The 22,308-nt window shown below is 37.1% G+C and overlaps 1 protein-coding gene across 1 annotated transcript in view; it reads right to left on the bottom strand.

Annotated features, from left to right (window-relative positions):
- COL24A1 (collagen type XXIV alpha 1 chain) overlaps positions 1-22,308 on the bottom strand; it is a 337,900-nt gene that overhangs the window by 62,647 nt on the left and 252,945 nt on the right. Inside the window, exons 42-45 of the mRNA XM_037060934.1 lie at positions 21,429-21,485; positions 18,564-18,617; positions 3,117-3,170; positions 2,954-3,007 (exon numbers count right to left, since the gene is read on the bottom strand). Coding sequence (XP_036916829.1) covers positions 2,954-3,007; positions 3,117-3,170; positions 18,564-18,617; positions 21,429-21,485 — 219 coding nt within the window. The remainder of the gene's footprint in view (positions 1-2,953; positions 3,008-3,116; positions 3,171-18,563; positions 18,618-21,428; positions 21,486-22,308) is intronic.

Here is a 22,308-nt window from a genome sequence, read left to right as displayed (position 1 = left end):
AAAGATCAACAAAATGTAGGACATTGGTACTTTTTTTTGAATTTGTGTATTTAAAAAAATTTCAAAGTTGGAATTGCTGGATAGCCTTATAGCTAACTTAAGAGCCAACCAGCATTAAATAGTAATGATACACAGAGGTGGTCTGTTCAGTAAGAATTACAGATTGGGCCAAATACAAAGAAAATATGTTGTCATAAAGGTGTTAGTAGATGATTAATTGAGTTGGTATCATTGATGGAAAAAGTCACTCTTCAATCCCAAGAATTCAAATATAGGAAAGCTGTAAGTATTCTACATTCCTTTCAAACTGAACGTACCTGTATTATTTTATTTAAATATAAGTACCTCATAAATCAACAGACTTTGCTGTTTTCGTAATGTGAAAGGCAGATGAATTTTATATGCAGTCTTTAGAGTATGTGAAAATGATGCTTTCTTTTTTTTTTCTGGCTAGCTTCAAAAAACAGAATGGTCCATTTGAAATCAGATCCATTTAAAACAGCTTTCTGTTCTTGGGGTTGTACTGACTCACAGACCACTGGAGTAGGTAGCCTGATTCTTTGTACAACAAACATTTTTAAATGTGCCACCATAGTCCGAACCTTAAGTTTTTGTTTTTGCTTGTTTTTATTTAAGTGAAGCTAAATGGTTATGTCGATACTTTGCTAGTTCTAACTTTATTAGAGGGTGGCTTTAAAACGGCAACATAAATTTAGTAAGTTAGGCAACAATTAAAATCTCTCTTTTTAAAAAATTTTATTTTTTATTTTATTTTAGAGAGGGAGAAGGGAGGGATAGAGAGAGGGAAAAAACATTGATGTGAGAGAGAAACAGCCATTGGTTGCCTTCTGTAAGTGCACCAGCCTGGCACCTGGGGACAGTGCACAGCTCACATCCCACACATGTGCCCCGACTGGGAACTGAACTGGCAACCTCTCTGTGTGTGAGTCAACACCCAACCAACTGAGCCACACTGGCCAGGGCTCTCTTGCTTTCTCTCTCTCTTTTTCTCTTTAACTAAGGTATTTCAATTCACTAAAATATGGAATTTTGTTTTAGGAGGAAAATAAAATTTTGACTTGAATTTGAGTCTTTGAAAGACATTAAGAGACAGTTCACTACATTTGCATTACAGAAGTCTTAAAATATGAAGTGGTTCTGCAATTGGCTTTGACTTGCTTTAATTTTTTTTCATAGTTGTTAACAGTCTCATGTCTGAAACTCCAATGAATGAATCAGTTGGTTAAGTAAACTTTATCATATATTACTTCATTTATAAAAGGTTTTAAAGACTTCAATAATAATGAGTCAGGAAGTAAAGTTTCTAGTGTTGGTTCTGTTGGTAAGTAATTCTGTGATATGAAGCAACTCAAAATCTTATTGGACTTAATTTCTTCATCTGAAAAATGAGTGGGTTGTCTACATGATTTAAAAAGGCTATTTCCAATCCAAAAAACAATTTAAAGGTTTGCAAAGCCAAGCAGACAGTAATTGGACAGTCTCAACTCCGCCAATTAAGGTGTCCCTAAATAAATAATAGTCAATGATTATTCTTGTAACAATTATTACTGCTTTAAATTCTAAGAGGACTTCTAACGTAACCTTGGACTTCATGCAAGCACAGCCCAGAGTAGGAAATAACTGGTTCCCCTGGATTAGGTAGAATTGAAACCTTGCTCCTCAGCGCCCTTCAGCGCAGATGCCCAGGAAGAGCTGACCACGTAGGCTGGGTGGGCAGTTGTCCAGTAAGAATATTTGCTTTTCATTGGCACAACTTTAACAGATACTAATACACATCAAAAATTATGTCGGTGAAACATTTTAAATTACTTCTTTCTGAGATACGTCAAAAAAGAAAAAAGAAAACCTCAAGAACATAAAAGTATTAATTATAAAAGATTAGCAATTTTACGATCAAACCTTGGGAAAGCATTTCCATCCTTAGGCACCTTAATGCAAATATAAGCAAGTCCTGTGAAAACAGCAGCAGTGTTCTGGGTCCACAGCTTTTTCCACCACTTTTCCCGTTTGGGGTATTAAAATTTTTAAGTGACTGGGACAAATGCCTTCTTTCTCTGCTTTTTTTTTTCTTGGTAAGACTTGCCTTCAGTGAGAAATTTTTATTTATTTTTATTAGTTCTCAGGAACCTAACTGGGAGTTACTAGGTAGATGCTATGGTTTCCAGGTGAGTGGACATCTGTGTAATATAAGTTTCAACCCAATTTTATTGGTTACCCCCACAAGTAGGAAACACAAGTATGAGTGTAAAAAATTAGGAGAAACCTAGTCTCAAACCTCGTCTCTCTTTATTTCCCCTGATTTATTATTAAAGTAAACTACATTTTCTAAGAATCTAAGTTGAAATCAGAATACCATGAAAAGCAGGGCAGCAGGAACTGACAGTACAGGTTACAGAGCCCGTTGTTGCGTACAGTCGAAGCAACCACGACCAGCGCACAAAGAAAGAGATGGCTAAATTCAGTAAACCAACAGATTTGTTCTTTGCCTGATAACAAATAATTGCTTTGTGTTTTGGAAAAAATATTTTAAGCCAATTGTGAGTCTGTGTCACACAACCTATCTCTGCCCCTGCCTTCACTAAGACTAGGTAGGTGTGACTGATGGGTTTCACCTGAATTACTGGTTTTAAGGCTTGTGGTATTTTTGCTGAAATCTCTAGAGACAATTACTTTGGAAGAGACTTAGGCAATTCTCACAAAGCCAGAATAGGCTGCTGGCAAAGGGAAATTTGGATGGCAGTCAAAACACATAAATTAATCAATAATCAGGTTTCAATACAATTACTGACAAACGCCCTGTTTACAACCTGTCAGTGATCTTTGTGCGGGAAGGGTGAGCGATCGTGTAAATTACAATACCCAGCAACTCCTCCTGCCTCTGCTTTCTCAGGCAACAGTAAATCTCAGATTGCCTTAAATAACATCAACTTACTTCAGATCCTCTCTCTCCTTTTAGTCCTTGTTCACCTTGGTCACCTGGCTCACCCTGTAATAGGAACCAAAATAGAAATCACGTATGAAAGAGAGACCAAATCAGATACATTAACATTATTTTTTTTTAATGCCAGAATGACAAAAATGCTTTCAAAACATACTGGAGGACCTTGCTGTCCGATGGTGCCTCTTGGTCCTGGTACACCCTCATGACCCTAGGAATAGAAGAGATTGTATTGTTAGAGTGGATGGAGATAGAGTAGATGTGACTTAGGGAATAGGGCAATATCATTTTAAATGGTAGCAAAATGTTTTAAAATTCAATTTAAATGTCATAGAGATTATGACTCTCTCTTGGAAATAATATAGAACATAATAGCCCCTGGATAGTATGGTGACTGAGAACGAGTGTTGAATTGTGGTTATGTTTTATTTTTCCCTGTAGATTAGTGTAGTGGGTTGAATGGTGACCAACCAAAAGTTGTTTATGTCCTAATCCCCAAAACTTGTGAATGTGATCCCATTTAGAAAAAGGGTCTTTGCAGATATTGTTAAATTAGGATCTTAAATGGAGATTATCCTGGGTTATCTATCATGTGGGCTTAAATCCACTGACAAGTGTCCCTATAAAACAGAAAGAAAACGAGAGAGAGAGAGAGAGAGAGAGAGAGAGAGACAGAGAGAGAGATAAGGAACAAAGGAGAGGGTCACGTGAAGATACTGGCAGAACTGGAGTGTAGCCACAAAGACACTGTTAGCCACCAGAAACAGGAAAGGCCAGAGGGAGTCTAGCCTAGAGTTTAGGGAGGGAGCATGGCCCTGCTGACATCTTGATTTCCAATTTCATGTCTCTAGAACTGTGAGAAAGTAAATTTATGTTTTAAGCCACTCAGTTTGTGGCTACTTATTATTGCAGGCTCAGGAAACCAATACAGCAAATTATCAAAGGAACAAAAAGTTTGAGAACATATTACTTTTTTCAACCTAGTCCCTCTGTGGACGTGTGCAATGGTGCCCATTTTTACATTCTAAGTTCATAGCTGTTTGGATAGATGTATTGGGTTAAAAACTGGGAGTTGCTACTCTGTATGATATCTATACACATCCAGTCACCCTGACACTCAGCAGTCTGTCATCGTCCCAGTTCTCCTAAGGAGGAATACTGACCTCCCACATGTCCCCCTTTCGAGTGTATAAACACGAACTAGCAACAACGCAGTGCCATTTCAGGTGAGAGTTATGCATGAAGAATTCTGCGGGTAATCTCTTTTATCCCTTCCCCAGTGTCCCCTTCACTTCAATTTTTTTCTTCCTACTCTATTTATTACAGAAAAAAACACCATAGGAAACACAATTATCAAGCTTATCTCCTTTTTCTGGCATGGGAGAAGGGACTGCATATGTAGGCTAACAGTATTTATTATCACAGGCAGATCAATTGAAGCCTTCTTGCTTGCATTCTGTGAGACAAATGTTTATGGCTTTAAGATTCAACTTACTAATAAAGGAACTAAGTCTTGTTTAAAGGAAGTAAACAGTGTTTAGAGAAAAAAGGCTGGTTTGAAAAGCTTTCTAGAGCACATGGAAAACCATTATAACACATGACTCTCACCAGCAAAACATAAGCAGAGCCAGAAAATAACAGAATCAGAACAATCAAGATGGAGCTTGGTACAAGTGAGTACGACTGTCATAGATCACTTACCAAACAGGACCCAGGAGAACAGGATTGGTAAAAAGCTGGAGTTCCAGCATAAAGGGAGAGAGAGCATGTGAAGAAACTAGGAAACTCAATTATGACTTGGCCACCACTCCTGCGTGTAGTTTCACACGGAGCTTTTTAAAATGAACACACAGAATAGCCAGCTTGTCTCCTGGCTTTCAGAAGTCTGGATACAAATCTCACCAAAAACAAACTTGCTTTCTAGGCGTTTCACTGTAATGCTTCTGGTCCTTTCCAGTCTAATAAATATTGACAAAGACTATATTTTCTGCAATGGTGAGAATTAAATATGTTGAAGTAAATATTATTATCAAGTTATGTAAGCAAGGTTATGGAGAGTGATTAATTTTGCCTGATGATATTAGGTGGGAGCAGCTGAATGGCTGAGGGGAGCTTGCAGAGGATTTTATAAAAGAAGTGATGACAAACTGAATCTTAAAGGATGAGGGTTTCAGGCAGTAAAGTAAAAGGAAGACATTGTGGCAGAGAGAATAGCACAGGGAAATAAACAAAGATTCATCCGACAAAACACGTGAAGTGGAGAAGGGACTCGAGAGGCCTGTAACTAGGCACAGAAAGTCCAGTTAGGAAACTATAAAAATAATTCAGGCAAAACATAATGTAAACCAAAGTAGGGCAAGTGGCTAGAACCCAGAGATATTTAAGAAATCAAAATAAGTGGCAAACTGAATTTAAGGGATGGATGAATAGAGAGAGGAGTAAAGTGAGAAGGGAGAGAGAGCAGGGAGAGGAGAAAGAGAGGGAGGTTTCATTTACTGTCTTGGAAATCTGGGTGTCTGGTGGTACCGTTCGCTGACCTGAGGACATAAAAAAGAGGAGGTGCAGAGTCAGGGTGGAGGATGATACTACGGTACCGGACATACTGCGTGTGAGTTGCCTGTGATCGTGTTCAATAGCTATTTGGATATATGTCTTAGGCTCAGGAATGAAGGCCAAGTGAGGATTTGTTTATTTTATTGTGTGCAAAAAATTCTATGGCCTTTGCCAAAGCAAAGTAAAAAGAAGTTCGAGCTAGACCATAGTTTATTTCCTAGTTTTCAAGTGTAGCCTGACTTACTCTTGGGCGTCTGCATGATTCTGCCGTATCAGTAGAAGTGAACGCTGACAGTAGAATAGGCTTATTCCCACTATGTTCTCTGGCTCTCTCAAGCCTTAAATAAATTTCTCTGGACCTACGTGATATATAGTTTCCTGGATGACAACTATAACTCACTGTATCTGTTTTTATCCTGATTAAATGTTCTTATTCTGTATGCCTTCTTCATGGGCTGTCCATGAGGCAGAGGCCGTGTCAGGAATGTCCAGTGTTATAGCCATGGCTCCTGGCTCTGTTCCTGGCCCAAGGCAGACACCCCTATGCCAAATGACCAGAGATTTCATGATAATGAAATGATAACATGATAAATCATGAAGAACATCACATGATAATATGTATCGTGTAAAATGATGCCTAGTTAAGTATGTATTGATGATAATAAGCAACATACTTGACTTGTATTTTTCAGTTTATGCAAGAGGAAAAGAAAACAAGGAATGATGAGAATGATTTAAAAGAATTTCCAATTGTTTACAGATAAATGGAAGCAAAATTTACATTATCCATTCTATTTTTTCTCCAACAGCATAATCATGAGTTAACCACAATTGGGAGAATATTTACAAATGTTAAATAAAGTGCTTTTTAAAAGTCTGGTGATTACTGAGCCTCAAAAAGGAATAAAGTACTAATACAGTCTACAATGTGGACGAAAGTTGAAAATACTATGTTAAGTGAAAGAAGCCAGACACCAAACCTATGGAATATGATTCCATTTGTATGAAATACCCAGAATAGATAAATTACTAGAGACAGAAAGCAGAGCAGTGGTTGGCAGAGGCTGGAAAACAGAGATGGTGGCTTAGTGGGTATGGGACTCCCTTTCTGGAGTGATGAAAATGTTCAGGAATGAAGTAGTATGTGACAACTGCACAATATTATAAATGCACTACATGTCTCTAAATTGCACACTGTAAAATGGTTAACTTTGTGTTACAGATATTTTAGCACAATAAAAAAGCTTAGTGGTAATGCTTACAGTTTGCTGGAATAAAATGAATGTATAATAAAATACACAGAAAACCAGAGACTGACATCAGAGAAATGGCAGTGTAAGAGATCCCCTTGGTCTCTCCCCTTGAAGTTTCAACAGTTTGAACGATACTTTAACAAAGGATTCCCTGTCCAACGCACAACACACCTGAGAGACCTGCACATTGAAACATCTAAAGACAGGTAAGTGGGAGCTAACCAGGAAGGTAGAATCACTGAGCTAGGCCAGGGGCACGGCCCTACAGGCAGAGCTCATGGTGCCATTCAGCCCGGAGAGGGCAGGAATCAGGTTGTGGCTGACAGTCCCTTCACTTGGGGGGCGGGGGGGGGCAAAGAGATTTGGTGGGCTTTCCTGCAGGAGTGGGCAGTACAAGCTGCAGCCAAGTCCAATGACCTGGGCAGAGACATAGCACGGAGGTGTGGCTGTAGTTGTCTGGCGGTCAGCATTGCAGACAGGGAGACAAAGTCACAGAGCCTGGCTGCCCCTTAACCTCCCAGAGATTGCCTCCCTTCACACTTAAGGTTGGACTGCAGAGCACATTATCTGCAAACCTAAGAACTGGTACTAAAGACTTTTTCCCTAAGTGAAGAATACACTCTGTGACTGGTCCCGAAGTCAAGGTGCAGGGGGTACTCCACAGAGGTCCAATGTCACCATTACCAGGAGGGCAAAGCTACTTAGAAAGCAACTGGGTCACCCCAGGCCTCAACCCCCACACATTGTAGTTACACTGACAGCAGTGCCTGGCTGCAGGGGACAGCACTGGGATTTCATGGGTTTGGAGCCTGGTTGCCCACCACATGCCCCCACTGTGTTGGTTCCCTGGGGCTGGGGCAACTGGATCACAGGGAGGCACCCACCTCTCATTTTCCACCACCCTGCAGAGACCTGAAAAGTCAGACAAGTGCAAGAGACTTCAAAAATTTGTGATTCAGTGCCACCTACTGGTCAGAATTGGAAATCTTTGTATCAGTCTACGAGAGAAGTGCCACTCATACATAGATGCCTAGACAGAGAAGGGCGTCTATGAAATACCATGAATAACCAAAATAGTGAGCCTTCTCAGAAAGGAAAGGAAAAACTTTCAGAAAACAAACTTAAAGACATGGAAATATATGACTTAAATGACAGAGAATTCACGATTGTAGTTCGGAAAAAATCTGAACTGCAATAGATAAGCAGCATAATGTGCTCAGAAAATAAATCAATAAACAAAGTGAGTACTTTACCAAAGACATTGAAACATTAAAAAAGAACCAAACAAATATTCTAGAGATTAAAAAAACTCAATAAAAAGGATCAAGATTGAACTAGCATGTGTAGGAAACAGAGCAGACCAGATGGAGGAAAGAATTAGTGATACTGAAGACAGAAATCTAGAAATGGTGCTGAGGGAAGAAGAGAGAGACTTGAGCATAAAAAAATGAGTGAAATCTATGAGAACTATCTGACTCCACCAGGAAAAGCAATATAAGAATTATACGCACACCAGAAGAAGAACAGAGGGAGAAGGGAGCGGAGAGCCTATTCAAACAAATAGGTGACAAGAACTCCCCAAACCTATGGAAAGAGCCAGGTCCTTGAGTCCAAAAAGTGAACAGAATACCTAATTACCTCAATCCAAAAAGGCCTTCTCTAAGGCACATTGTATTAAAATTGTCAAAATTAATAACAAAGGAAGAACTCTTATTATAAACTCATGATGATTACACTGCTAGGGGAAAAAAGAAAGTAACCTGTGGAGGAAAGCCCGTTAGGTTATTATGAGACTTCTAAGTAGAAACTCTATACGCTCTAAGAGAGTGGAATGAAATATTTAAGCTACTGAAAGAAATTACCAGCCAAGAGTAATAAATCCAACAAAGTTATACTTTAAATATGAAAGAGAAATAAAGACTTCCAGACATCCAGAAGCTGAAGGAATTTATCACCAGAAGAGACCTGCAGTACAGAAAATACTCAAGGGGTTATTCTACCTGAAACAAAGAAAAAAGTCACAAAACTAGGAGCAAGACCACCAACAAACTTACAGCATAAAAAGGGGTAATTTGTGACAACAGAAACATAAAAGGAGAGGGAGTAAAGGCCTGAATTTGCAGAAGAGAATGGAAATCAGACACATTAAAAAGAAAAATGACTACTATATACAAGAAAAAAAAAAAACCCTAAAGGTAACCACACACAAAAACCTGAAAACTGAGACACATAACTTAAAAAGAAAAAGAAACTAGGAAACAGGTATGGAATACCATAAAACAAAAGCAACAGACCGAAAGAGAACGAAAAGAACCAGTGGAAGCACAGAGCTACCAGAAAACAAAAGATAAAATGGCTAGAGAAAATCCTTATACATCAATAATTACCCTAAATGTAAATGAACTAAATTCACCAATAAAAAGCCACACAGTAACAGATTGGATCAAAAAACAAAACCCAACCATATGCCACCTTCAGGAGACACACCTAAGCTGCAAAGACAGGGCAGACTCAAGGTGAAAGGCTGGAAAATGATTCTTCAAGCACACAGCATCTGCAAAAAAGTAGGTGTAGCCAGACTTGTATCTGACAAAATAGATGTTTAGATAACAAATGTAACTAGAGACAAAGATGGACATTTTATAGTGCCAAAAGATATACTGCATCAAGAACACATGACACTTCTTAATATATATATGTTCCCAATCAAGGAGCATCAAAACATACAAAGCAGCTACTAACAAAACTAAAGGGAGAAACTGACAAAAAAAATTGTGTTGAGGACCTCAGTACTCCACTGACAGCTTTAGACAGATCATCCAAACAGAAAGTCAGGAAAGAAATATTGGCCTTAAATGACACATCAAGTCAAATGGAAATAAATGACATTTACAGAGCCTTTCATCCCAGAACATCAGATTATACATTCTTCTTCAGAGCACATGGAACATTTTTAAGGGTAGACTAGAAGTTGCGTCACAAAACTAACCTCAACAAATTCAAGAAGATTGAAAACACACCAAGCATATTCTCTGACCCCAATTCTTAGAAACTAGAAATCAACTGCTAAAAGGAAGTAAAGAATCACACAAATATGTGTTGATTAAACAAGGTACTACTAAAAAATGATGGGGCCAGAGAAGAAATAAAAGATGAGGTTACAAGATATATAAAGACATGAGCCTGACCATAAGAATGACAATATGATATATCAAAATTTCTGGAATGCAGCAAAAGCAGTAACAAGAGGGAAGTTTATAACATTATAGGCCTATTTCAAGAAATGAGAGGAATTGTAAGTAAACAACCTAACATTACATCTTTAAAAACAAATGGAACTGAATGTCGGCAGAAGTAAGGAAATAATACAAATTAGAGCAGAATTGAATGAAATAGAGAACAAAAAGACTGAAAAAAATTAATACAACAAAGAGCTGATTCCTGAAAAGATTAATAAAATTGACAAACCTCTGGATAGATTCACTGAAGGAAAAAAGGAAAAGCTAATAAAAAATCAAAAATGAAAGAGAAGTCACTGCTGACATCAAGTATATACAAAGGATCATACTAGAATCCTATGAAAGACTATATGCCAATTAACCTAGAAAAAATGGATAAATTCCTAGAAATATATAAGCTTCCTAGACTGAAGTATGAAAAACTAGAAAATCTAAATAGACTGATCAACACTGAGGAAATTGAAACAACCATCAAAAACCTCTGAAACATAAAAATCCAGGACCAGAGGGTTTTGCTAGTGAATTCTACCAAACATTAAAGAAGACTTGATACCTATCATTCTCAAACTCTTCCAAAAAATTGAATATAAGGCTATACTTCCTAACACATTTTATGAGGCCAACACAACCCTGATAACAAAACCTGGAATAGATAACACGAGGGAAAAAAAGAGGAAACTACAGACCAATATCGCTGATGAATACAGATGCAAAAATTGTAAACAAAGTACTAACTAATCAAATCCATTCATTTAAAAATAATGTCTCTAACAAGTGGCATTCATTCTGGGTGCACAGAAGTTGGTTCAACATACACAAATTGTTCTATGTAATACACCACATTAACAAAACAAAGGTCAAAAATCATATAATTTAACCAATAGATGCAGAAAAAGCATTTGGTAAGATACAACAGCCATTTATGATTAAAGCACCCAATAAAATGTGTGTAAAAGGAAAGTACCTCAATAATAAAGGCCATATATGACAAACCCTCAGCTAATCGCATACCCAATGGTGAAAAACCGAAAGCTTTCCTCTAAAATCAAGAACAGGATGAAAACGCCCCCTCTCAATACTTTCACTCAACATAGTTCTGAAAGTCCTAGCCAGAGCAATCAGGCAAGAGAAATAAAAGGCATCTGAATTGGGAATAAAAAACTTAAAGTGCCACTTTTGGGAGATGAGATGATTCTGTATACAGAAAACTCTAAAGACTCCACCAAAAATCTATAGAAATAATAAACAAATACTTGTTGCAGGATATAAAATCGATGTATAAAAGTCCACTGCTTTCCTGGATACTGAAATGAAATTTCAGAAAAAGAAGTGAAAAAAACAATTCCTTTTGCAATTACAACCAAAAGAATAAAATACCCACAAATAAGCCTGACAAAGGATGTGAAAGACCTATATATTGAAAACTACAAAGCATTAATTAAAGGGATCACAAAGCATAAAATGAAATGGAAAGACATTCTGTGTTCATGGATAGGAAGAATCAACATGGTTAAAATGACCATATCAACCAAAGCAGTATACAAATTTAATGCAAACACCATAAATATCCCAATATCATTTTTAAAGAATTAGATTGAAAAAATCATCAGATTTGTATGGAACTACAAAAGACCCCGAATAGCCAAAGCAATCCTGAGACAAAAGAATGAAGCCAGAGGTATCAGACACCTGAGCTCAAATTATACTACAGAGCCATGATAATCAAAACAGCATGGTGGAGACTTCTGGTCAAGATGGCAGTATAGGGAGACATGTCTCACTTTTTGCACAACCACATCAAAATTACAACTAAAATGTAGAACAAACAATCCTCAGAGCTGTCAGAAATCATGTTGAATGGAAGTCTGACTACTAAAGAATTAAAGAAACCACATCTACCCAAACAGGTAGGAGGGGCACAGACATGGAATGGATTGGTCTCTCACCCATGTGTGGTGGATAAAAATTCAGGAGGGATATCTTGGGAGTGAAGAGTCCCAGCTCCACACCAGGCCCCCTATCCCAGGGTTCCAGTACCAGGAAGATATGTCCCCACAACTTCTGACTGCTACCAGGGGGGTTGGAGTGAGTGGAAGAAATTGCTGGAGCTCCAAGAAGTTCCTCTTAAAGAAACCACACACTGACTCACCCACTCAGACTCACTCCCTCTAAGTTCCAGCACGAAGGCAGCTGCTTGAAAGGCACCAGTGGTACACAGGGAGAAACTGAAGTGACTAGCATCAAAGCGAGCAGAGGCCATTGTCCCTTTGCTAAACCCTCCCCCGACAGAGCCAGGAAGCTGGAGCAATATCTGACACTCCATCGGCCTGGCTAATACTGTTTAACCTGCCTTGGATATCCCCAGAGATTCTGCTGCACCCAATTTATGGGCCCACCCAAGCTGCTTTTCTATATAAATGGTGGGTCTTGGCTCATGCTTCAAAACTTCCTAAATCCTCTCAAACAAGCAATACCTGGCTTCAGTGAGCCCCGGGCCTAGCACTAGCAGGAGTCAACCAGGATTTGCAGCTTGACTTCACCTGGGAATCTCCAAGCCCAGCAGAAGTAGCAGATATCTTATATGGCTTTATAGTGCAGGCAGGATGGCCCCGGGGAAAACACAGGTGGGAACTGATCTTGGCCTGCCTCACCTGGGAAACCCCAGGGCCAGCACACCCAATGGACACCTACAGACTACGTTGGAGCACCACCACCCTGCACTTGCACAGTTGATCATCCATGGAAGGTGGAGGTTGGTGGTCAGTGGTCATAGCAAGTCCTTGCAGCTGACTGACCTGGGTAAATCCCTCCTATTGACATTCCAACAGCAACCAAGGCTCAATATAAGAGGAGGGTGTACTCAACCCACATGAAAGGCACACTTCAAGTACTTAGCTTTGGTGATAGCAAAGGCTGAGCTACTGGACCCTACAAGGCACCTACTACATTACTCCACACTACTAAGACATGGAGGCAAAGCAGCTCTACCTAATACATAGAAACAAACACAGGGATGCTGCCAAAACAAGGAGACAAAGAAACATAGTCCAATGAAAGAGCAGATCAGAACTGCAGAAGAACTAAGCAAATTGGAGATAAGCAATCTATGAGATGCAGAGTTCAAAACGCTGGTTATAACAATGCTCAAGGAACTCAACATGTCAGTGAGGATCTCAACACATAAGAAAGACCCAGATAGAGATGAAGGATTCACTAATTGAAATAAAAAACAACTTAAAGGAAAACAACAGTAGAGAAGATGAAGTAGAAAATCAAATCGATAATATGGAATATGAAGAAGCCAAAAATAACCAATTGGAATAACAAGAAGGAAAAATGAGGATAGGGTAAGCAGCTTCTGGGACAACTTCAAGAGGTACAACATTTGCATCATAGGGGTGCCAGAAGGAGAAGAGAAACAGCAAGAAATTGGAAATCTCTTTGAGAAAATAATAAAAGAAAACCTCCTTAATTTGGTGAAGGACATTGACATGCAAGTTCAGGAAGCACACAGAGTTCCAAACAAGATGGATGCAAAGAGGCCCACTCCAAGACACATCATAATTAAAATGCCCAAAGTTAAATTAAAGAGAGAATCTTAAAAGCAGCAAGAGAAAAAAAGTCAGTTACCTACTGGGGTGTTCTCATAAGACTATCAACTGATTTCTCAAAAGAAACTTTGAAGGCTATAAGGGATTGGTAAGAAATACTCAAAGTCATGAAAAGCAGGGACCTACAGCCAAGATTGCTCCATCCAGCAAAGCTTTCATTTAGAATCAAAGGGCAGATAAACAGCTTCCCATACAAGAAAAAAATAAAGAAGTTCATCATCACTAAACCATTATTATATGAAATGTTAAAGGGACTTATTTCAGAAAAAGAAGATCAGAACTATAAAAAATAAAATGGCAAAAATACATATCTATCAACAATTCAATCTAAAAAACAAACTAGGCAGAGAAGAACAGAGACAGAATCATGGATATGGAGAGCATTTTGATGGTTGCTGGATGGGAAGGTGTGTGTGGGAGAATGGATGAAGGAGTACAAATGGGTAGTCACAGAATAGCCATGGGGGTGTAAAGTACAGTATAGGAAATGGAGTAGACAAAGAACTTACACCAATAACCCATGAATATGAACAATGGTGTGGGGATGGCCTGAGGGAGAGGGGATGCTGGGTGGAGGAAGGCAAAGGGAGAGAAATCAGGACAACTGTAATAGCATAATCCATAAAATATAATTTTAAAAAACAGCATGGTATTGGCAGAAATACAGATACACAGACCAATGGAACAGATGTGAGTGCCCAGAAATAAAACCATATGTAATTTCTGTCAAAGGAGCCAAAAATACACAATGGAGAAAAGAAAGTCTATTCAGTAAATTGTGCTGGAAAAATTGGAAAGCCACATGCAAAAGAATGAAACTGGATTACAGTTTGTCCCCTTGTACAAAAATAAAAATAAATCAAAGACCTAAATATAAGATTTAATACAATAAATTACATAGTAGAAAACTTAGGTACTAAACTTATGCACACTGGGTGTAAAGAACATTTTATGAATTTGACCCCAAAGGCAAGGGAAGTGAAGGCAAAAAGAAATGAAAAGGACTATATCAAACTTAAAAGTTTCTGTACCACAAAAAAAACCTGACAGCAAAACAAAAAGTAAACCAAATGAATGGGAGAAGATATTTGCAAACAACAGCTCCAAGAAGAGGTTAATATTCAAAATATATAAAGAACTCATACATCTCAACACTAAACAAACAATCCAACTAAATAATGGGCAGGGGGCCTGAACAGACACTTCTCTGAAGAAGACATACAGAGGGCCAACAGATATATGAAAAGATGCTCAACTTCACTAGCTATTAGGGATATGCAAATCAAAAGTACAATGAGATAACACCTCACACCTGTAATAACAAGTGTCAGAGAAGATGCAGAAAAAAAGAAACCCTCATTCACTCCTGGTGGAAATGTAAACTAGTAAAGCCACTATGGAAACAAGGATGGCAGTTCCTCAAAAAGTAAGAATAGAACTACCGTATGACACAGCAATCCCTCTTCTGGGTATCTACCTGGAAAACTCAAAAACATTTATTCGCAAAGATATATGCACCCTATGTTCACTGCAGCACTATTCACAGTGATCAGGACACGGAGACAACCAAAGTGACCTTTGATAGATGACTGGATAAAGAAGATGTGGTGCATACACATAGTCATACCTTGGTGCTCACTGGCTTCAGAACTTGATAAATCCTGTACTCATCAAATTTTGATGAGAAAAAATGCTTTAGCACCCAGTGTTTGCTCAGGACTCATCACACTTGCTAGAACTTGTATGAATCACGATGCCACCCTGCAAGAGAAAATGCTGAATCACTTGTCACTTGCTTGGTAGTTGTTGGTCTTGGCACTCATCATGAGTCCCAGAACAAATTAACGACGAATACTGAGGTATCACTGTACTATGGAATACTACTCAGCCATAAGAAAAGATGAAATACTGACATTTGTGACAAGTTGAGTGGACCTTGAGAATATCACACTAAGTGAAATACCATATTTTTGGACTATTAGATGCACTATTTCCTGCCCCCTCCCCCAAATTGGGAGGAATAATGGTTGTTAATGCTGCTGTTGAGTTCTATTTACATTTACATTGGTGAATATTATGTTATTTATGCTATCAAATATTTTACTACATTTTTTGCTTCAAAATTTTTTTTCCTATTTTCCTCTAAAACCTAAGTGTATCTTACGGTTCAAAAAACATGGTAATTCAATCAGAAAAGATAAACCATATGATTTCACTCATATGCGTGATATAAAACTGAAACTCATAGACATAGACAACAGCACAGTGGTTACCAGACAGAAGCGGGTGGGGACAGTAAGGAATAAAGGGGGACAAATATATGGTGATGGAAGATGATCTGACTTTGGGTGGTGGGCACAAAGTACAACGCACAGATTATGTACCATAGAAATGTACACTTGAAACCTATATGATCTTATTAACCAATGTCACCCTAATAAATTTAATAAAAATAAAAATCAATAAAAATAAAGTCAACTTCTGTTAAAAAAGCAAATATTTAAGAATATAACCTGAGGCTACACAACAGAATAATCTAACTCTAAATAAAGAGTTATCCCCCTATGTAAATCAAGCTTGTCTTTGGGAAAACTTGGCAGGAGACAAGTGTGAATATTCATGACTTTGATATTTCTAAGCAATAAAATTATTGTGGTTGTCTGGCATGAGATGACTGTAAGAATAGAACCATCAACAAATGGTAAAATGATCCTTTAAGCCTAAGGACAGAATAAGACAGAAGCACAGAAAAGGACAGAGAGAAAGATGGGGGGGTCAAACCAGTGCATGCAAATCCACAATTGAAAACTTCATTAGGAGTATTTTTGAAGGAGGAAACAGAATAGATTCCAAAGGGCATCTAGGGAAAAGTTTTCCTCTGATGAAGTGTTTCTGAAGAATGTGTGCCTATGCAGAACAATGGGGCCAGGGTTCTTCTGCTAGCCAGCGAAGAGACTCTTTACTTCTCATAGAACAGTCCACTGGGACTTGCCTACGAAAACGAAGATGATCAAAACTACAAACAGTAAAATGACAGCAAACTCCCAACTATCAACAACTGAACCTAAAAACAAAAACAAACTAAGGAAACAACTAGAACAGGAACAGAATCACAGACATGGAGATCACATGGAGGGTCACCAGTGGGGATGGGCAGGGAAAAAATGGGGGAAAAGGTACAGGGAATAAGAAGCATAAATGGTCAGTACAAAGTAGATAGGGGGAGGCTGAGACTAGAATAGGAAATAGAGAAGCCAAGGAACTTATATGTACAACCCATGGACATGAACTAAGTGGCGGGGATGTGGGGGGTACAGGGCAGAGGGGAATAGAGGGGAAAAATGGGACAACTGTAATAGCATAATCAATACAATAAAAAAAAGAATAGTTAGCTGTTTGACAGTAAATACACTGTTTTAGCTACCTAATGGTAGAGGCCAAAAGAAGATATTGCAAAAATCTGACTTTTCTGACAATGTAGAGAAGTCACAGAAAAAGCTAAGGAAGTTTAAGAAGTTTCTCAAATTACACTGGAAGCAGTGGGTTGGTATCACAACCCAAAGAAAACTAAATCCACTGGATTCATTGGATTAGGAAACACTTGTAGATAGAAATGTTATATAAATTGGAAACAGAAGATAGTCACCACAACAATTGCACTAACATTTGGGGCCACCTCCAACATTTGCTTCAAGGCGAGTTTGAGGAAGTAAAAGTTGATTTTTCAGATTTCAGGCTTGAGAAAATCAGTTTATCAACAACGTTATTTATCTACTAGCTATCCATTCAATCTGGCTCTCTAAGTCTTCATTTCAGACAAGATCACAGCAATTTTACATGAAAGCAGGGTATGTTGGATCAAACAGCCCATCAATTCATTATTTTAAATAAATTATGTTTATGTACATATGATATATATACTATTATTTACAGGCTTAGAACAAGAAACAGACATTGTATAAGAAAAAAAAAGTCATATTCAAAATTGGAAAGCTAAAAAGCTGTGAGTGAAAAATAATTAGCAATGGAAGATGGTAAAATATTTGTGCTAAATAACTTCTATAAACAATAAATATTATAAGGTTACAGAAGAGGGAAAGATTGCTGTTAGAATAGGTCAGGGGAAAAGGAAGTTTGAACTAGATTATAAAAACTAGATAGTATTTACATAAGTAAAGATTATAGAATAATGAACAGGCAGAGTACACTGTAAGCAAAGAGATATAGCAGAAAGCACAAGAAAACAACAGATTTGTTCAGGAACTGACATTGAAACAGAAAGGGAAGAGATAAAAGGCAGCAATACAGAACATCCTCAAAACAACTGTGCTAATAAAAAATGACACAATAAATGCCATACATAGTCTAATTTTGACTGATGAAGTTGGAGTTGATCTAATAAAGTCTTTCTAAGAGTGGATGAGGGTAAGAATTGACATAAGGCTCGAGAACATACTGACATTCATCCATCTGACTGAATTCATCCAGTAGGAATTCAGCTCTTTACTGAATTCCTACTATATACCAGAACTTTGTGTCCTAAAAACCGGTGATATAATAACGAAAAAGGCAGGCACAAGTCTTATTCTCTTGGATCTTAAATTTGGGTGGTGGAAATTGGACAATAAACAAAAAAATGTGTAAAGTAAGATATTATAGATAGCATTAAATATCATGGAAGGCAATTGAGTAATAAGGTATAAAGTGATGGACAGAAAGGTCAGCGAGAGAAGGCCTCTCGAAAAGTAACATTTCAGCTGACATCTAGAAGAAAGCAGTAATGGGAGGAGACAAAGATGATTCTAGAAAGAAGGAACAGAAAGTACAAGGAGATAGACTTCTTCCAGGATCAAAAACATAAGACATTGCTAATTATCTCAATGATAGTCACTGTCATTTGAAACTGAGCAGATCGACAGAGAACCCTATTGAAACTTGGAGTAATTACCTTGTACCCTTCTGCTCCAGGCTCTCCTCTCTCTCCTTGTTCCCCCATTGGACCCTACAGAGACCACATGCAAAAACAATCAATTTCACAGCTAGATCTAAAAATTTATAAATGCAGATGATATCCTTACTGTGGGTTTTTCCTAAAAATACGAAACCAAATGTATAACAAATTTATTTAGTTTTATTAAATAATCTCAAAGACTGATCTCAATAACACCAAGAACACCATAAGCAATGAATTATTTAAAGAGATTCTCATGATTTTGCTAGGAAAGCTATTAAAGAAATGAAGTACAATTAAATACAAATTTTCAGAAATGGTGATGGCAGGAGACTTGACTTTGGGTGGTGAACACACAATACAACATTCAGATGATGTATTATTGAATTGTATACCTGAAACCTATATAATTTTATGAATCAATGTCATCCCAATAAATTTAATAAAAATTAAAAGTAACCTCAAAAGTCTTTAATTTACATAAATGACATTAGATTATGGAAAAATATAAATTTTCAGGTGAATAAAGTATGTTATACATGATGTCAAAATTAGTTTCTTTTATTTAACATCAAGATGATTGAAAAAAATTTAAGCAGGACTATTCAGCCACTTCATTCCACTAATTAGAAAAAAATTACATTTAATGATCTTTTAAAAGTATCTAATAGCTGATCCTACTTTATTGTTTTTTAATCACTTTTTATTGTTATTCTATTACAGTTTTCTCAATTTTCCCCCCTTTGCCCTCCTCTATCCAGCCTACCCCGTTTCCGCAATCAATCTCCACACTGTTGTCCAGGTCTGTGGGTCATTCATGTTACATGTTCTTCGTCTAGTCCCTGCCCCTTCTTTCCACCATTTACCCCTCTCCATTCCTCTCTGGTCACTTTCAGTTTGTTCCATGTGTCCATGCCTGTGGTTCTATTTTGTTTGTAGTTTATTTTGTTCATTAGATTCTTCTTATAGGTGAGATCATATGGTATTTCTCTTTCATCAACTGGCTTATTTCACTTAGCATAATATTCTTCAGTTTCATCCATGCTGTCCCAAAGGTAGGAGTTCCTTCTTTTTCCCCGCTGTGTAGTATTCTATCATGTAAATGTACCACAGATTTTTGATCCACTCATTTACTGAAGGGCACTTAGGCTGTTCCCAGTACTTGGTTATTGTAAATAGTGCTGCTATGAACATAGGGGTAGATAAGTTCTTGATCAGAAATTCTTTTGTTTATTCTTTAATCTATGAAATTTTAAAATTGTGAGATAAATTAACCTAATAAACACTGCACTTATTAATTTTAATGCTTAAGGTGGAAACTAATCTAATAAACTCACACTTCTAACTTTTGTAAAGATTTCTAATATAAATTTTTTGCTATGACAAGCTGTGCAAATGATTCAGTCTAAAATGCACCTGAAAAAAAGCAATGACCACATACCAGAACCTACTGTTTGAAAAGAAACTCAGATGAAAATTGGTTGGGAAAACCATAAAACTTATTATGAACCCCTAATTGATAAATTTTAATTTATTCCTTTGTGGATAATAAAGATAACAGATATAATTTAAAAACAATGATCTCTGACTCTGCTTTAATTATTTAGAATATTATTAATGTTTCCCTCCTGCCCTATGTCTACTGGTGAAAATCACCATTGTTATGTTAGACTTTTAATACACCTACTAAATTTCAGTGACATTCTGTATCCTGGTATACTTGAATTTGGGAAAAAGAAGTACACTACACCCCATTTGCAAATATTTTTCCACTTGCCTTTACATTTTTGCATTATTTCCATATTTCCCCCCCTCAGAAGTTGAGAGAGCCTAGAACATTTGAATAAAGAATCTTATATATTCTTAAAGATCAGTTTGCCTAGATATAGGATATACCTTGATTTAATAAAAAAAAAGTTCTAGAATCTTTCCAGTCTATTTTTTAACACATTGTATAACTTTCAACCATCTCCAAAGAGCCAGTTCAAAATACCAAGAGTGACTCTATATTCTGATCTTTCTGCCTTAGGATTCTTTTATCCTTTTTAACCAATTGTATTTATTTTTGTCAACTAAACATTTTTATTTTACTCATTTAATTTACTACAACAGCTACTTTTCCAAAACCATGGGCAGTTAGCCCTTAAAATGCTTAAATAGAAAACTGTAGATCAGAGATCTTTAAAAGGTATTAGTTCTAATAACTGGTTAGATGAGTCTTGAAATTATTTTCTGGTGTAAACTACTATTAAAAAAGGATACAAATCAGATTAAAAATACTTCAGAAATAAATCCACATTTGATGGTTAAACAAATATCTACCCTGAAATATTTCTAGAGTATGCAAGTTGTTTCAATTTTATTATTTTTTTAGAGAGAGGGGAAGTGAGGGAGAAAGAGAGGGAGAGAGACATCTATGTGAGAGGGAAACATTGATCTGCTGCCTCTGGGATGTGCCCCAACCTGGGACCGACCCGCAGCCTGGGCATGTGCCCCGACCGGAAACTGGGCTGGAGGACTTTCACTTTGTCGGACTACACCCATTCAAGTGAGCCACACAAGTCAGGGTTACAGTATGTAATTTTTAAATAATCTCTATAAAAGGTGTTATCATCCATTTAATGCTGAAAGTTAGATTTAGAAAGTCACTGTATTAAACTTACATATTATACTAAGGAATTTGACCTGGATATAAATAGTTTTCATATTTAGATTATATGACCATAAATACTGCTTTCCTATAAAAATCATGTTACAGAGCTAACAGAACAAAACTCTTGGAAAGGATGTGACTGATGTGAATCTATTATAGTAATTGCATTTTATCTTGAAACATCAAAATAATTTTAGAAAAAGACCTACTGGTTCACCTCGAGGCCCTGGTGGTCCTAGGACTGTGTTGTCCTCTCCTGGATAACCCTATAATAAAGATAATAAATCATAAAAAATGTAATAAATAACCTGTAAAATATGCACCCTACTATTTTTCTAATATGTTATAAAACATATGATCTGGTTTTATCTTTCTTTTTTCAGATTTTATATATTTTTAGAGAGAAAGGGGAGGGGAAGGACAAAGAGCGGGAGAGAAGCACCAATGTGTGGGTGCCCCTTGTGTGCCCCCTACTGGGGACTTACAGGCCTGCAATCCAAGCCTGTGCACTGACCAGGAATTGAACTGGTGACTCTTTTGTTCACAGGCTGGCACTCAATCCACTGAGCCACATCAGCTAGGGCTGATTTTATCTTTTTTTAAATAGAAAACTTGTCCCTATAAAACTTAGCATATAGTATTTTTATACACAGTTGTAATTCATATGTGGTTCTTTCTGGAAATGTCGATCTGTTTTAATCACATAAAAAACAGTTTAAGAATTTTCTCAGTGTCAGTTTTCCAATGATGTTACAAATCAAGTGGAGTACTGTTGTAGTTATTCTTAACTCATAAAACATTTTACTATATATGTACTATTGTTAATCATTTAATCTAGGGTCTCCCAATCTCTTTCAATGAGTACTTAATTTTACTATTACAAAACTTTACAGTATGCACAATACTTTAACATATATTATTTCACCTCAATCTTGAAAAAATACATGGAAGACATTTTAATGATTTATTGAAATATTTACTCCTTGTTATTTCTTTGTTTTTCTTCTAGAATTTGCAATTCTTCCCAATTGAAAAGTGCTTCTTTCATTGTTTGAAAAAGTTTGCATGCATACTTTCACAAAGAACACA

Source organism: Sturnira hondurensis, unplaced genomic scaffold, assembly GCF_014824575.4.
Source record: "Sturnira hondurensis isolate 20B ecotype Veracruz unplaced genomic scaffold, ASM1482457v3 Scaffold0013063, whole genome shotgun sequence".
NCBI lineage: Eukaryota > Metazoa > Chordata > Mammalia > Chiroptera > Phyllostomidae > Sturnira > Sturnira hondurensis.
Note: the sequence above shows the minus strand (reverse complement) of the source record. Positions and strands in the feature narration are given on the sequence as shown.